Source organism: Poecile atricapillus, chromosome 12 (genome assembly GCF_030490865.1).
Source record: "Poecile atricapillus isolate bPoeAtr1 chromosome 12, bPoeAtr1.hap1, whole genome shotgun sequence".
Classification (NCBI taxonomy): domain Eukaryota; kingdom Metazoa; phylum Chordata; class Aves; order Passeriformes; family Paridae; genus Poecile; species Poecile atricapillus.
In genome coordinates, this window is record NC_081260.1 from 15813970 (window position 1) to 15831420 (window position 17451).

The 17451-nt window shown below is 43.4% G+C and overlaps 1 protein-coding gene across 2 annotated transcripts in view; it reads right to left on the reverse strand.

Moving 5' to 3' along the window:
- The window catches only part of HDX (highly divergent homeobox), a 41045-nt gene that overhangs the window by 6787 nt on the left and 16807 nt on the right, over positions 1 to 17451 (reverse strand). For both annotated transcript variants that reach the window (XM_058848065.1, XM_058848064.1), the window contains 5 exons: positions 10560 to 10706; positions 6908 to 7115; positions 3855 to 3934; positions 2204 to 2287; positions 61 to 183 (listed from right to left, as the gene is read on the reverse strand). In XM_058848065.1, the coding sequence (XP_058704048.1) occupies positions 61 to 183; positions 2204 to 2287; positions 3855 to 3934; positions 6908 to 7115; positions 10560 to 10706 (642 nt within the window). The remainder of the gene's footprint in view (positions 1 to 60; positions 184 to 2203; positions 2288 to 3854; positions 3935 to 6907; positions 7116 to 10559; positions 10707 to 17451) is intronic.

Genomic DNA, 17451 nt, shown 5'->3' on the forward strand with positions numbered 1-17451 from the left:
ACAAAAGGACAACCACCCTCTGATATTAAACACAGATATTAAAGCTGCTCCAGGATTTACCTGCTGCTGTTCCTTATCATCTGCTTTAATTGCAAGTATCAAACTCCGAGTAAATGTCTGCAGTTCAAAATATTTCTGTTTGTGGTTCTCCAGCTGACTCTCAATGAACCTGACTTCTTCACTCTGTGGGGAAACCAGAGAGTTCTGGGAATAATCTCAAAACCATGGAGTCCTTTAGGCTGGAAAAGCCCTCTTAGACTGAGCCCAACCATTCCCCAGCACTGTCAAGGCCACCACTGACCATGTCCCCAAGTGCCACATCCACGTGTCTGTTAAATCCCTGCAGGGATGGGGACAGGACAGAGCACTGCAATAACCACACCCAAACACCCTTGGGCTAAAACCAAATTGTCACTAAAGAATGGTTACTAAAAACTATTTTTAGTGACAATGACAACCAAAGCCCAGATCTCTTCCTAGAAGTGATCAGGGGGCTGTGAGAAGAGACAGCAAAAAAAATTCCATTATTACAGCAGAAGGCTTGACACAAAAAACAGGGGAAATGACTTGAAAATTCCTCAAAGCTACCACGAATTAAAAGATAACATCCTCCAGTGCAGCTGGCTTTGACATGGATCAAGTGTCAGCTCACCAAGCTCCTCAGGATCCCTCGGGTTCCAGAATAAACAGGAATATCAGAGTGACAGAACAGTTTGGAAGGGACCTTAAAGACCATTTAGTTCCAACTTCCAGAGTTGTTTATGTGGCTGGAACTGGATGTAACGTATCACAAAATGAGGAAATATCAATATTTTGTGTGCTTTGGCTAAAAAGGCATTTTCCCAATCTATACTTGCAAATCTCTTAATTAAGAATTCAGATTTGCTAAGAATTTCTATTTATTACAAGTATCTCTTTCAAAATTACTGGATCAAAATGCTAAACTTGTAGATCAGTGCAGAGCTAAAATCCATTTTGTCTGGTTATTCACCTTTGCAAATATCATGAAAATCAAACTGTTTATTTAGGTTACAAGATCAAAGGCATTGCTCATTTTTGCAGCAGGGCTCTGTTTAATAGCACCAACTCATGAGAGAATAATGGAAAAAAAGTATGATATTCATGCTCACACTGGCTGGAATTCAGCTTTAGCTGACATGAAGAGCTGTGACTACATGATGCTCTAAAGGTTTGCAACAAACCTTTAAAAATGGTTGTATTTTTGTTGGGTTTTTTTTCCAGAAAATTCACATTTTTTCAGTGAAAGCACTGCTCACCACACTGTTCCAGGTGATAACAGCTCTGGGAATGAGAGAGGAATATTCTGAGGCTTCCACAAAAAATCAGCTGAGTTCTTCCCAATGGATACTCAGCAGCTGCCTGGTTAGCTGTGGATTTTGCCCAGCCCAGGAAGAATTCAGACTTAGGCAGAAAACTCAGGGAGTGACCAGTGCTGTCAAACAACAGCCCTGGCTCTGCAGGGCACTGTCACAAGCAGCCTCTCACTGCGCTGACAGGTGACATTAAGAGAAGGTCATTCCCTCTCCTGATTCATTCTCCACTGCTCTTCCCAGGAAATTGCTGCTGGAAGGAGGAATTTTTGTTCTGAAGAGATCATCTGTTTATTATTTTGGTAATTTATTTTCAGGAGAACAGACCTGGTTTCTGAGGGAAGAAACCAGCAATGGAGGTAAAAACTCAAGGAAACGTGGAATTGTGGCAACTCCTGGGAGAGCAGTACATGTAAAACCCTCAGCGAGACAGGAGCTGGCAGGATCCAACTGCTTCTCCTCCCTCCCACAGCCACCACTTCCAGGCATGTCCTGGGGAATGATTTCTCCTCAGATCCCCCATTCCAGCAGAGGATTCCAGCTGCTCAGTCCCTTTCAGAGCTGGCAGCACCATGCTGTGGGAGAAGTGTCACAGCATTCCAAGGAACAATTCTGGTGGAGTGGGTCCATAAATCCCTTTGTTGGGACACATGGAGGGAGCTGCAGCTCTGTAGAAATGGGGTTTTCCTGCCTCCATTTGGGTTGAAATGTGGATAAAGTGGCTGGAGGTGGGATGAGGGCATAATGTGCACACTGGGAAAAGAGCAGAGGAATTCGGGATCCCACAAGCCTTTGCTGAATTCCTGACACATCCACCCCCCTGAACTCCCTGGGGATTATCCCACTGTCCCTGACATGGCCCAATCACTCACCTTGTAATCCAAAAGAGAACTCATCTGATCCACTTCAGAATTGCTGATCAGATCACTCTCTTCATCATCTAAAATTTCTATTTTCTGAAACAGAAGCAAACAGCTCATTCCAACGCACAGAGGAGACAAACAAACGAGGATCCTCATCCCAAAGGAGTGGGAAGGACGAGGGATGGAGGATGAAGGATGCACAGGAAGCTCTGTGCTGGCTCCTGAGGAGCTCTGAGCCATGCAGCTCCCATTAGATGGCAATCATGCACCTCAGCCAGGAGATCCAGCAGGAATCCAGCGGGAGCTGCTGCCATGGAGACTCTGGCTGTTGACAGAGGAGGAGCTCCCTGGCCCAGCTTTTTGACTTTAAGTTGCACATTTACGCCTTCACAGCCCCTGCTCTGCTCTGTTGTTGCAAAGGAGGGTCTGGAAATGTATCCCCTCTGGATAAACCATCACAGCAAGTCCTGAGCTACTCCTCACCTGAAGAAATCAAGGAGTTCTCTCCTCTGAATGCCCCTGACCAGAGTGCAAGGAAAATTCCCCTAGCTGTAGGGGATGCTGATCCAAAGGACACTTCCAAATGCATAAATGTGAACATTTTCACCCAATTCACAAAAATCTGGGGAGATTTTTATACTGGGTCTCTAAAGACACCTAAAGCACAATGTTAAGGCCAAGCTTAACACTGACTAAGACTCAAAAATACGTCCCAAGTTTTTTTACTGTTTTTGTTTTGACAGTTGTGATCATTTATGAACCTGTCCACAATAAGTTAAAGCAATTTTCCAATTATTTTGGATGGTGTTTAACCCAGTGTAGGGAAGGGCCCCCACTGGCCCAATCCATGTCCATGCGTCATTCCTGAGGTGTTAATTCAGGTTTTTCCTGCAGCATGTGGTCCCTCCTGCCTGCACACCAGGAATTTCCCTGAAATCACCGAGGAGAAATCCCTCCAGGGGCATTCCCAGCTCCCCCTGGCAGGACCCACCAAGCCCCCAAGCCTGTGCTGAATGCAGGGAGGATAAAGCACATTTTGTGTGGCTGTCTGCCAGCCCAGCTGAAGGGACAATAGCTCAGAGCTTTGACGTCCCTGAGTTCTGCTGCTCCACCAGACCCTCAGTAACACTGAGCACTCAAATATTTTTGGTTTTAGACTCAGCTTGAGGAGAGAGTCTCTAAATAACTGCCATTCACATTCCCCTTCTTAGACACACTTTTTAAGATAGGAGGGGAAGGAACAGATTAGAATTTCAAATAGGAAAACCGTATCTCCTATGCAAATACAATGTATTTTTGTCCAATTTTAAGTGCATTTTCAAAGTTTTGTTACGGTGTTTTCAGAACAAAGTATGAAGAAACTCTTCCTTGTTTTTTTTCCGGTGTTGTATCAAATGACAAAATCTGGGGTTCAGGGAGCTGAGCCTCTTGGACACCACCTCTGCAAACCACTTCTACTGAAGGTTTTAGGTTTTTTTCCTGCTGTGTCTGAGTATTTTTAGTACAGTTTTAAAGCTCAAATAGGAAATAATAGGAAATTCTCAAATAGAAATTTAACACACACAACTGAAGTTGTCAACTAGTGAAAAACACAGGTGCTGAACAGCCTCAACATTAATTAAGGAGTTATTAATTGGTGGAAAAGGAAAGGTAAACATACCACATTATCAGTGGAAACTGGATTCTGGTCATCGTCTTTGTGGCCAATTTCTTCATTTTGAAGAGCTTCATTTGTCTCTTCTGCAGAAATAAATTGGTTTTGTCAGATTTCATTCCAATTTTATGCTGTAGGACCGTTAATGGTGTTTATCACTAAATGTCACAGCTGCTAAATCCAACAGCAAAGTCATGGTATCAATGTCTAATCATAAACAGAATATCTGCCTTATTAAAAAGACATCTTGTCACAAGAATTTCAGGCCAACATCAAACCAATTGTGACCTGAAACAATAACAAAACTCAGTTATTCTCTGTACCAAAACCTTCCCATTTGTAGGTTGAGGTTGGAATATTCAAAGGTGATGAAGAGTTTCACATCAGAGGTGTGCAGAAGTTGGGGTCTTTTTAAATGAAAATAAATTCCCACACAAAAAATTCTGCATTCCCTGAAATTCCAGGATGTACATATCTGAATCTCACTTCCCCCTTGCTGACACTGATGGGTTTGGAACTATAAACTGATCAGATTATGGCAAACACTTATCCCCAGTGAACCTAAAGTGCTTTTTTATGTATAAACACCTGAAAACAGAGCTGGTACTTCAGCCACAAAGCGTAAGATGATTCCATTGCCCTTAAAGGCTAAGGAGAACACAAAACCCACAAAAGGTAAGTCTATTTACCCCTAAAATTTAAGTTTGTTTCTCATATTTACTTGACTTCTGCATATTAAAACATAAATCTATTACACATATTAAAGAGGAAAAGAGGGAAGGGGCAGCAAGGTTCAGGAGATCCCAGGGACTGTCACCTCCTCACAAACACAGGGATAACGGGATTTCCCTGGGATTACCAAAGACAGGGGAATGTTTAGGCCAGACCATACAGAGCCAGTTAATGGTTTTAAACAACTTTGATGTTAAATATCTCTAAACTGTGCTAGTTTGATTGGAAATTGTTTCAAATAAACTTCCTGTGCCACTGGTCACAGCTCCATAGGACAATTTGTGCCAGGAGCACGTGGGATCAAACAGGAGCAAGGAAGGGTGAAGGTCACTGGGTGAGGAAGATCCTCAGGGACATTCCAAGGCACCAGGAACTCTGTAACCCTGGCAGTCACCCCTTGGATTCAACAGCTCCCTACAGCATTCCCAACTGCTTAAATATTCATCCTCAGCTCATGGAACTCGGCACAGCCCTAAGGACCTCCACTTACATAGTGTGGATTCAATTAACACACAATTAAAAAAGGTGAGGCAATATGAGAGCTTTAATGATCCATTTTGCACCACAGCACAGCTTATTTTTTTACATTTACACACTTCTTTTTAGAAGCAGAAATCATCAACTGTGATTCTAATTAGGTGACCAAAAATTGCTTTTATTTGTCTTTCAGAGTGTTTTTTTACTGTTGTGGTTTTGGTTTTTTAATAAATTAGGATCAAAAGTTACAGTTCTCCAACATTAGAACAATTCTCTATCTTGTGACTGAACATAACCCATGAGTATTGGGGGAAATATTTTCCAGGAAGTTCAAAACCAGCTGAGCTGCAGCAGTGAAACCTCCTCCTTTGAACTGGAGAAATGAACAGAAATAATTGTTGTGGGAGAATAAAGGAATGAAAGTGGGATTCCTGGATGCTGTGGAAATCCTGTTGTTTCCTTGCACCTCCTTAGGCTTTGACACCAATAATGCACCCAAGTGCTCAGCCTCACCTTGCCTGATGAAAGCCTTTCTCAACAAACATGGAGTTATTCCTCACTTGAACTACAACATGTCAGACTCTTCCCTGTCACCATTTGCTCTCAAGCAGATCTGACTTAAATCAGCTCCTTCCACATCTCAGGCAAATCAAGGATTCTGAGATTCCTCATCTCACTTGGCTTTCAATCACTCGACCCATTTCTCCATCATCTTATTCCCTCTACAGCCAAATATGACAAAGCTCTCCCAAACTCATTCCCAGCTGCTCTCCGTTCCCCTGGCTCTTCCCTTTAAATTGTTCTGAGGAAATGACAGGATCCAGCCTGGCACACTGAGCTGCAGCAGCAGCAGGCCCGAGGTCAGACTTTCTTTCAGCTTGGAGAGCAAAGGCTCCATTGATCTCCTCTAAGCAGAAGCACTGGGAGCAATTAGTGAGTGGGGGATGTGGCAGCTCATGGACAGGAGGGGCAGGGAGACATCGATCCCATGTGCTCCTGGGAGGGAAAAGGGAATTAAGTTGAAGGCTCTTCTCACTCCAGATGCTGCAGTTTACTGAGGACACCCCCCTGTGTGTGCAGTTCCAAGGCTTCTGAGCTGGCCCCCGCTCCTGGCTTTGATCTGCTGGGTTGTGTTTGCCTGTCAGACAGAGCAGCAGGAGCCCTGGGCAGCTCCTTGCTCCAGCCTGAGCCGAGGGGTTCCCTGCCAGGAGAACTGGGAATGCACAGTCCCAGCAGCTCTGCTCAGTCCCAGCAGCAGCTCCAGCCACACCTGGGGTGGCTCAAGATGACAAGGACAGAACCATGGATTCACATGGAATCACAGCATGGCTTGGGATGGGAGGGACCTTAAAGCTCATCCTGTTCTACCCCCTGCCAAGGCAGGGACACCTTCCACTATCCCAGGGCGCTCCAAACGCCATCCAGCCTGGCCTTGGGCACTGCCAGGGATGGGGTGTCAAATGGAATGGCCACTCCAGCTGGCTGGGAAGAACTGAGCAGTTGGTAGAGAGCATTTCTTAAATCTGGCTTCCTTGGGAAGTGAGGCTTCCCCACCCGTACTGGCTGCCCAGCTCTCACTTGCACCAGCAAAACGTGAACTCTTGATCTCATTTCAGATGAATCTGGCAGAAATGGGGCTCCTATGATCAAAGGTTTATCCCATCTTCATACAACAAACCAAACAAAACTCTGACACACAGAAGAAAGAGACAAAACAGTACCTTCAGCCCAGGTGGGGTGGAGCACTTGTGACTCTGTCAGACGTTTTTGAATGTGTACAACAGAACCCAAAGCATGCACACTGCACAAAATGGAAAATACAGGCACAGTAGTAACTGCATTCCAAATACCTTGTGAGCTTCCTTCAGATAAGCAGATTGATACTTCATCATTCCTATCATTATCATCCCCCACTTCAGTAGCAGTTTCCTCTCCTGGATTAAGTGCTGATTTAGAAACAAATTCAGATTGATCAGAGAAATCAGCAGGACCTCCTCTAGGGGGTGGGACCTCAATCCCCATTAAACGATATTTCCGTCTTCGATTCCCAATCCAAGTCTTGGAAGAGAAATAAACATGAGTGATATTAGAAACTATAACAACCAAGTGACATCAGCACATCTGGGCTACAGGAGCAAGGATGCAGCCAGCAGTTCAGGGAGCTGATTATTCCCCAGTATTTCATCCTCCTGAGGCTGTTCCCTGAAATCCTGTGTCCATGTTCAGCTTTCCAAGGGAAACAGGAAGGTGCACAGCAAAAGGAACAGAAGCAATAGGCACAAGCAACAGCAAGGGAAGCTCTGACTGGAATTCAGAATATAAAAGAAAAAATAATGCTTTACAGTGAAGCAGAGGGACAGTTTGTCCACAGGAGCCTTGGTACATCCAGCCTTGGATGTACTCAACGTTTTACTGGACAACATCCTGAGAAACCTGACTTGATTCCAAAGTCAATCCTGCTCCAGATAAAGAGCAGGAATAGATGACTTTGTAAGGCTTCTGCACACCTAAATTATTCAACAAATTTAACATAAGATCTTTGATCCAGGTTCTCCTCCTCCCCAACTTCCATAAGGAGACTGAAACATCCAATGACCCAAATATCCTCCCTGTTCTAGGATTTCCTACAGCACAGAGGGAACTGGCCAAGGTGACAGATCTACAGCACTCCCCTCGGAGGACAGAAAGCAACTTGGAAGAAAAAAGCTCAGAGCAGCTCATCCTTCCAAAGTCCCCTTTGGCTGCAAGACAGAGCTTTAGGAAAAGTTGTTTGCAGTGAGTGCAGAGGAGCACACTGGGAACAGTCTGGGACATGAAGGAAACTTTGCCATAGTGGGATGGAGATGGATGCTTTAAGTTCATCTTACATCAATAAAATTGATTTTCAAAGGAAAAAAAAAAAAGAAGAAAAGGCCAACATTCTAAATTCTCCAAGTGGATCTGTACACCTGGTCATTAATTTGCCTTCTCTGATGAAGAAACATCTACACCAAAAATTATTAAAGATTCAGCGTCTAACATGATGTAACAATAATTGTCTGCAACCCTTCACCTTCTAAGACTCTCCCTTCCCTTGTGTCAGTCAGGCTTTCAGCTTCTCATCTCAACTCTGCTCAACAGCCCCTGTACCCCAAACTCTTCATTCCATCAAACCAGTTCTCCACTGGCAACCCCAGATCCTTCCCAGAGCCAGAAATCCATTTCTTTACCAACTGCTACTCCACTCTTCTCGGGCTGGCTCTCGTTCCCCTGCCACGCCACCTACACCCCCAGAAATAGGAGCAGCAGTTCCTGGGTTTGAAAACATGATCAGGCCATGGCAAAATGCACATCCTTTTCATGAGGCCTCTGTTCCAAATGGGTTTCCCAAGACATTAAAATATTTTAGGATTATCTTTAAAGACTGACTAAACATCACTCTGGCCTTATTTCAGAAACACCTGCCCTGTTCCTCTTCCTAGGGTTCTGAAAAAGTTGAGTAAAAAACTTTTTGCTTATAATATCTTGATTACCAAAGAGAAAAAAGTAAAGGAATATTAACAGCAGTCTCATCTACTAAACACAGTTTCATGCTGTGCCAGCCTTAGGAAAAAAAAAAAAGCCCTTTTAAAGCTGCATCTCTAACAAGCTAAAAGATAACATGCTGAACACTATTTTTAGCAAATCATTTTTGTTGGCTCGTATTTGCTTTCCCAGCTTGCTGATTTTCCTCTTTGAAGAATGCACAACAGGTATGAAGAGAACTACCTAGATCATTTTTTTCTATTACCTACAGTTTAGAGGAGAAAAATTAAAGGAAAACCCCCACACAAGCAGCCCTTTGAGATCTGGGTCTCTTTTTTCCAAGCCATGTATTGCCATTCTTTTAAATTTTCCCATCGTCTCATGATTTTAACAAACAGCATTAACAAAATTTAAAATTAAATCTACCTCTTTTTTAGTAAAAAAGGCACTTGGGAAAGGCAAATCTTTTTACAGACTCTTCAAAGCAGAAAATCTTTCATTCAACATACTGAGAATGTCAGAGAAGATGAACATGTTTTGACAGTGTCTCAAATTAAATGGGGAAGAGAAGGTTCCACATCCTGCCTGCTCTGCTGAACAGAGAACATTCTGGAACAGCAAAACAGTGAGAGCAAGAGCAGACTGGAATTGCCATGAGGAAAATCAGCTTGAGACTTCCAGCCCTAAAATACATTCTCCTTAAACATTTCCTTAAATATGTGAAGTGCATGGGATCATTTGTGAGTTTGTTCTGGTCCAGGTGATGCCAGAGCCTTCCTGGGCTCTCCCGGTCTCTGTCCTGAGGACAGGAACATTCCAGCAGGTGGAAAGGCTTGCACAGAGTCCCAGTGTCAGCCCTGGTGTGCCAGTGAGGATGTTCCAAAGGGAACAGACCGAGGGAGCCTGGGTGTCACTGTGCTGTCCAGGAGGTGCTGTCAGGGGGAACAGCTTCACCTTTCAGAGAGCAAAGTGAAGGCCTTGGTAAACAAGGAGCAGCTTTGCTTTCTACAGAGAAAAGAGTGATTTTCTTCAGCCTCCAAAAGTACAATTGGGTTTTTTAGAATTCCTGTGTGGCCACAAAAACAAATAAGCAGATTGGTGTTCAAGCTAAAAGCAGCTTTGGCAGCGTTTGGATGCACCAAGCCAGAGGTCTCCACAACAGGAGAGTTTCACCAAGGGCTCTCAGCTCTGCAGCAGTGTCAGGAATTCGGGTAACAGATAGAAAAAGAGGATGAAGCCTGAAAGGAATAATCCCAATTGTCATGCCTGTCATGAGGGACAGGAAGGCTCCTGTACTTGTCTGACTTCAACAGTGGGGCCATTTCCTGAGGCTGGGATGAGCAAATGAGACCCCAGAGCTGCAGGGTGCTGCTGGGTGTCTGCTCATCCATGATACAGCAGCAACAACTTCCCAGCCTCTGGAAGAGATGGGGTACAGTGGTTCTTGGGAGCCAGGTTATCTCCAGCACACCTGTGCCTCCCTCCACCACTTAAAAGGATCATCAAACTACACTAACTCAGAATTCCTCCATCACATCACATCACATCTCAACCTGCCCTCAACACACTCTTGAAAAATATTTCTTTTCCTATTTTGGAGGATTTTCTTTCACACAATTTTCATTATAAGCATGAATGAGAAGTATTTTCCCTGTATCTTTGGGAAAGCCCTTTTTTGGTATCTTATTAGCAATATAAATAGTACCTTTCAGTCTTCTAGGATCTCCCTCAAAAATGTAACACTTTTACTTAAAATCTTACTCAAGAGAATGTCAAACAGCTCGTAGTGCTGCTTCTGCTGCTGATCAATAAGACTCTTACCTGAGGGCTTTTACTAAATATAGACTGCAGAAAGAGCAGGAGAGCACTTCCCAACATGGTCATTCATTATGTAATACGTGAAATCTATTTCAAGCTTCCTCATGAAATTTTTAAAGCCTTTCATCTGTCCTATTTTTGCTCCTGCGACAAGATAAGGGAAGACTCTGGATTTCTTACCCGAACTATTTCACAGTCAACATTTAATTCTGCAGCCACAGCTTCAATTTTCTCTCTGCAGACTGAGCCCAGGCTGGTCATGCCATTGTCCCAGTATTTCTTTAGGGTAGCTAAGTCTCGGTCACTAAACTGTGTGCGGTCCTGTAACTGCAAGATAAAAAAAATACTGTTAGATTGAAAAAAATCTGCTTATCCTGAGCATTCATGTCCAGAGGTGTCCCACACAGTAACACACATATTCTACTGTCTCCATGGCTCTTCTTCTCTTTTAAGTCTCCCTTAAGAATTTGGTTGGGTTTTTCTTATTTCTTTTTTTTATCCAGGGCACTTCAGAGTTCCCTGGGATTTGCTGTAAAGGCAGTGGAAGCATTAACACAAATTTGAGTCACTTCAGCTTTGTTTCAGCTCCACCTGATTTTTTTGGTAATGTGTTTTATCTCATTCTATAAGGCCTTACTGAAAATAACTTTTTTTCCCCCTTGTGCTGTTTACTCTCTCCACCCAATTTATGCAAATTATTCCCTAAAGGCTTTTCAAGTTTCTCACCCTCCCCCCTTAAAGTTCTTTTATCTTACTGCAAACTACAACATATGCATAATTCAAAGGATTCTGACTTCCTAAAGGGAATACTTTAATGTTTATGTGGTGAGCTTGAGTTTAAATTGGTTCCACTGTTTATCTGTGAGTTCCCAAACTCTTTGTCTACATTTATCAAAACATGTGATAGTGGATCAGTGATAAAAGGACTAACACTGAAAAAGAATTCCTAAACATCTTACCACTCTTTGAACTGGTGTGAGCACAGAATGTATTTCTCTAAAAGAGCTCCCAAGCTTTATCAAATGCTTTTTACACAGAATTTTATCTAAAATCTACAGTTTCCTTACACCAACTCATTTTTACTTCTGCTGCTATTCAGAAGACAGAAAATCAACCACAAAGTCTGCACTCATAATTTGTAGCCCATGTGCCACATGTGTCATTATTTCAGTAGCTGAATTGTGCTCATGATTTCAATAGCTGAATTCTGTGTTTGCTCATTTAAAAACCATTAAAAGTTGGAAAGAAATAATTGTAAATGGAATAAAAAGTAATTTCACAGAACTAGGATCATTTGACAATCTTGTACAGTTCCCAGTTCTAGTTTTTGTTATCTTCAGAACACTGTAATTGTTGCAATTTTCTTCTCTTAAAAGTTACTATTTCTCAAAATGTTAGACATACTTGAGTCTCATCAATGTATGAACATAAAACAGGGGCATCAATTTTTGTCTTCCTAAAATAATGCAAATAAAAAGATGCACAGATAAATTCAAATATGGTCCTGTTGCACTTGATGACCTTAGAGGTTTTTTCCAATTTTCATGAATCCAGGACTGAGTGTGTAGCAGGCACTCAGAGTTTTTCCTGGCTATCATTCCATCATGCCAGTCTGGAATTAGAGGAGCTGTTCCCAGCCTGCCTGTGCCACTGATGGTGTCAGACTGGGGATGGTGAGGAGCACCCTGGACAGCCCTGAGCCGCTGCTCTCTGCACAGCCCTGGGCAGCCCAGCACAGGGGATGCTCCTGGGCAGAATGCTCCAGGCCAAGTTGATCCCAAAGGAATCCACTTGGCTCACTGAAGGCTGCTCCAGGCTGAGCAAAGCACAGCTCCACACCCAGGCAAAGCCAAACCCCCGCTTCGCCCGGAGCTGCTCTCGCTGCACGCCTGACCTGAGCTCCTCCTGACGCCAAGCCATGCTCAAGGAACAAAAGTACAGCCATCTCCTGGATCACTGCAGCAATAACTCCTTTTACAGCTGCTGGCAAAAGAGATTGGGACTTGGGAAGAGCTCTGCTCTGCAGCAGCCCAGCACCAAGGAGAGGGAAGGCAGAGGAGTGACAGCAGTGCACAGAAAAACAAGGCACCCTGGCCTGTCCACACTCCTGAGTGCCCAGGGCAACCTCACCTCCTAAAGGACAGTGGGTGTTTGTTAAACATAAATATCTACCATTGCCTGCTGCTTCTGCAGAGTTCACACTGCTGGAGGCCCTCACAGTGAACTCACAGAGCTCCCTGTGATCAGTGCAGGGACACAAAACCCCCCTGGAACACCCAAATTTGCCTTCCCAGGTGCAACTCTCCCAGTTCAGCCCATTCACTTCAGTGTTGCACTCAAGGATCCTTGTGGGGTCCCTTCCAGCTCAGAATATTCTGTGAAATGCTGTGGAGCACCAGGAAATGTGCCTGGTGTTACAGCACAGGTAAGGGAGAACCCTTGCTCAGGTTGTCTTCTCCCAGCACGGTGGTTGCATTGGCCAAATTAGAACAAAACCATTAAAAACAATTAGAAAGTCCAGTTGCTGCTGGAGGAAGCTCAGGTTTCTTCTTGCCACATTTCCCAGTTATTCAGAAATGCTTCCTCTCCTGAAAGAAGTCAGGGCAAGGACTCGGTAGCAGGAAAAGTGATCTGCAAGAGGATCCTGCCTGGGGCAAAAGACACCCAGTGCCTGCCTTGAGTTCCCCGAGAGATGGTGCTCAGGAGGATGAAGAGTCTGCTCAGCTTTTAATTACTCAAAACAAGGACTTTACATGAAAAAAACCAGAATTTAGCAAAAGCCTGGCCTTCAAAAATTTTCCTTAAAAAGCAAAGTCAGATCTTTTCCATTTTAGTGGATAGATATTAATTCTGATAACCTACTGCAAATGTTTCAATAAGAATCTTACTAGATATATCATTATTCAATGGTTTTCACCTCACAAATACTGTATCATCATGATAATATAACTTATATTTTCTACTTTGGAGTCTCTGTCTCATTTTAGCCATTTTGCTCTGTCAAGACCAGCGCTTCTGCCAAGTGAGCAGCTCTGTGGGATCGCAGAGATCCTGAGGGATCATCATTTACACACCCTGCTCTCAATTGCTGCATCAGCATCATGGGATCAGTGTCAACCTTTAAGCTCAGTAGATGTAAATGACACTTGAGCATGTCCAAATCTCAGCTCCAGATTAGCTGCCTTCGTGTAATATGCTGTACCATGGGCCTTATCAGCAGTTTCTTAGGGAAATCACAAACTACCTTCAATTACAGGATCATCCCTTCGACATGGATCATACCCAAGTTTGACTCCTGCATTATAAACTGCTTAAAAATTACATAATGACTTTTGTCAGAAAATAAAGCATAGAACTTCTACATTGTACATGTAACTAAGCTTCTATCAATTTAGTTAATAACCTTCTCATGCTTAGTATCATCAGAGGAAATGAAGGACCAACGGGAAAATCTCAGAGCCCTACAAATATCATGATATTCATCATTATAGGAAAAAAATAAAAAAGATAATATTGGAAAGTTTCATATTTATGACAATACTTATAGGTGAAGTCAAGCCAGTAATTCAGTTCTTATTTTTTACGTCATTAACTCAGCTCTGAATACAATTCTCATTTTCTCTCTTCAGATACCCGTCTTGCTGATTCAAGGCTTGCCTTTATCCCTGATGGTGCTGGCTGTTGGCTGAATCCTTTACATTTCCCACTTCTGTTGGCCACAGTTTAAAAAGCAGGAGATGCTTTGTCCAGCAGAATCCAGCCTATCCATTCCCAAGGAAAAGCAAATGGAATCAGCAGCTGTGCCGCGCGCAGGGTTAAACCCGGCTTATCCCCGACCTCCCAAGTGTAACAACAACATCCTTGGAAGAGATGACCCAGTTTATTAGAGACATTTCTGGCTCTGTGCCGAGCCCCTGGTCCCCCCCCACTGTGCAGCAATATCTGTGGTGCAAATCCGGTGTCTATAATTGGGATGAATAATTGCACGGAGTGGAGTGTCCTTATCCTGCCTTTTCTTAGAGCCTGCGTTTTTAGATCGGGTTTTATGCATCAGTTGAAAATGTTTCAGGCCACGTGCACAAAAGCTATACACAAATTTCAGATTATTAATCAAAGACATGCTAAAAAATGGAAGAACTAGAGGTTTTATACATAACTTGCATTTATGCTGCAGCTGAGCACTGTGCGTGGTGTTCATTTCAATTGCAGTGAAATCATATTAAATCAACATTCAGTTCTGATACTTGGTGATGAAATGGGCTGAGGTAATGGTTATTTTTAGCAAACAAACCTCTCACAAACAAATTTTCCATGCCTTTGATCCCTGTCACTGCTTCTCTGTTTTATTTTGGGAGAAATGGGAAGATCAGAAGCACTCAAAGTATTCAAGGTATGAACAAATCCCAGATTTTCTGTACAAGCACAGTGTCACTTTGCCTTATTCACCTTTCCCAGTGACACCAGCACGGAGCTCTCTGAACCCTGACACTAATTAATATCTGTTTCCTTCAGAGGATTATCAATTCCCACCTCAAGATCTTACTTGTATGTATTAACAGTGATTTCTGAATAATTCCACTATGTTTCTCCTTTCCCATCTGCACCATTTAATATCACTCTTGCTTTTCAGTTTATTATTTCTTCATTTCCCACACACAAATTCCAAAGGTCTGCATTTTCCCTTAATACACCAAGATATTTAACTTCATTAAAGCCGTGCCAGATTACACATTCCTTCAGCCTGAGGTTTCAGCTTCAGGTTTCACCAGTGCCACAAAGCTGCCCCCTGGCACTGACACCCATCCTGAGCTGGACACAGCTGCACAAACTCAGGGACAGTGGTGTCTGAAGGCACCCTCCAACTCTCCCTGCTCACACACCATTTAGGAACACACTTTTAGGTGTCTGCAGCAGAGACTTTTTGCATCTTTCCCCACTGGTTGGGTAAGCTGGCAGTTTGCTCTGATGGAAACAAAGCTGATAAATATTTCATAGCACCCCGTTGTGAAAAGAGCTGTAACTGCTTCAGCACTCAGCCAAAATTACAGATATTCTGTTAATATCTGTTTCTAAATCAAACTCAACTAAAAAGATTAAAAAAAAAAAAAGAGAGAGATATCAGTGCAATGAACAGTCTAGCAAAGAAATGACACTCTGAGCCCCAGTCATCTCACTCTAATTTCCAAGCCAGCCCTCAAACCACACAAACTGACAACTCACCCTTCTGGAGCTTTTGAGCTGATTTATGAAACAGCAAATGTTCAGCCTCAAAGTAAACTGATTTTTAGATGGTAATTATCATGATTCTTACTTGATCTATTCATGTCTTCCTCGCATTGGACCAGAAAGTTTTGCAGTTCCTGTTCAGATAGGCTGCATTCCTTGGCTGCAGGCTCACAGCAGACAATAAGCCAGGGTGATTTGTGGCACTGAGGTGCAGCACATCACGTAATAACAAGATGACCAGACTTTGCATTCCTTCAGCATTGCTGGGGGACAAGGAGGTGCTGTTCCCAGCCAGAAGGCCATGCCATGCCTTTATTACCAATGGAGAAATACCTTGAGATACGTTGTAAAATATCTCATGGAAGGAGGGAACACTTTAGTGAGCATTCCAAATGCCACAAAGCAGGAACAAGCACAGTGTTCCCATCTAGAGACCTCCAGCTTGGCTCACCTCTCACTGCAGACCCCGACTGTCTCACTCAACACCATCCCACTGACTTGACTAAAGCACCATTTTCTCCCCTCCTGGGAGAGCAGAGGAAGGTGGAGAGAACTCCACAGGTTCCTCCTGGAATAGTTTTAAAACAAAAGGCAGAGCTGAGGTGCCCTCTGACTGCAGGCAGCTTTAATCCCTGCCGGGGTTTCTCTGTGAAGCTGCTCTGAGGTGTTTGCTCTCAGCTCACGTCGTTTTTCCTGAGCCTTGCAGACTCCAGGCCAAGGAGGAGCTTTCTTTAGAGTTGTACAGATGTGTATCCCCCACAAAATCCAGCTGTGCTGCCATGCCCAGAACAGCTGGGGGCAGGTGTCACACCTCAGCCCCTCCACCTGCCCAAAGTGTGTCTGCACTCCTGTGACTGGCAGGGCTCAGAGGGGACACTTTATAAAACTCCATCTCCAGAGTTTTATTCAAAAGCCAGTGTGCAAACAGCAATACAAAAATCAAAATCTAGCACTCTCCACCCATTTCTGATCTTTCCTGTCCCCAAACACATCAGACTGAGAGCCCAGACACCCCAAAGTGAAGCTCAGAGCAGACAAGCCCCCTCTCTCCCCTGAAATAAAACTTCACCACTAAGGCACAGCTTACCCAGAGTCACCACCTGTGTGTCAAATGCTCTCCAGAGCACACCAGTACTTTTAAATCCACCACAAACACAAACCATTCTGCTCAGACCTCAGATGACACAGAACTAAAGCACAGGCAGTGCACTCAAGATTTAAGAACAGAAGTGAAGATATTTTCTCCCTTTTAATTCCCTTTAACCGGTACCTTCACTGCTATTTTTGAATCCTTGTTATCCTTCCACCACCCTGTGAAAAACCAAAAATCAATGCTTTCATAAAGGCCACTGCACATGCACCAGGACAGAACACAGAACTCTGTCATTTCCGAAGACACTCTCACGAGTTACTGAGAGGGTGATATTTCTAGACTAATATTCATTAACAATCAGGATTACATCATCCTACAGCAGAGCTGAGCAGACAAGAAAGAGTTTCTGCAGAACTGCACAGCTTTTATTTCTCTCCTGATACAGTTGAAGGACAGGGCAAGGGAAACAAAACATCAAGGCAGAAGATTAAAAATTCAAAGCATCTAAAAGACAATCTTCTCCATTTTAACCAAAATACAGATTAGCCTTTTTCCTGTTTGAATGGCAGTAATTGCCATAATGGCACTTCTACAACTCTATCCATTCTATTTCTGTTCCCTCACACTCTTTATTCAAAAGAATTTCACAGTTGAAATCAAAGTTTCTAGGAAGTAGGAGTTTTTTCTCCTTTGCTTGTCATACCCCTGTATGTACACAGCAGTTTTAGAGTGCCAAGTCCTCAACTTGTCTCC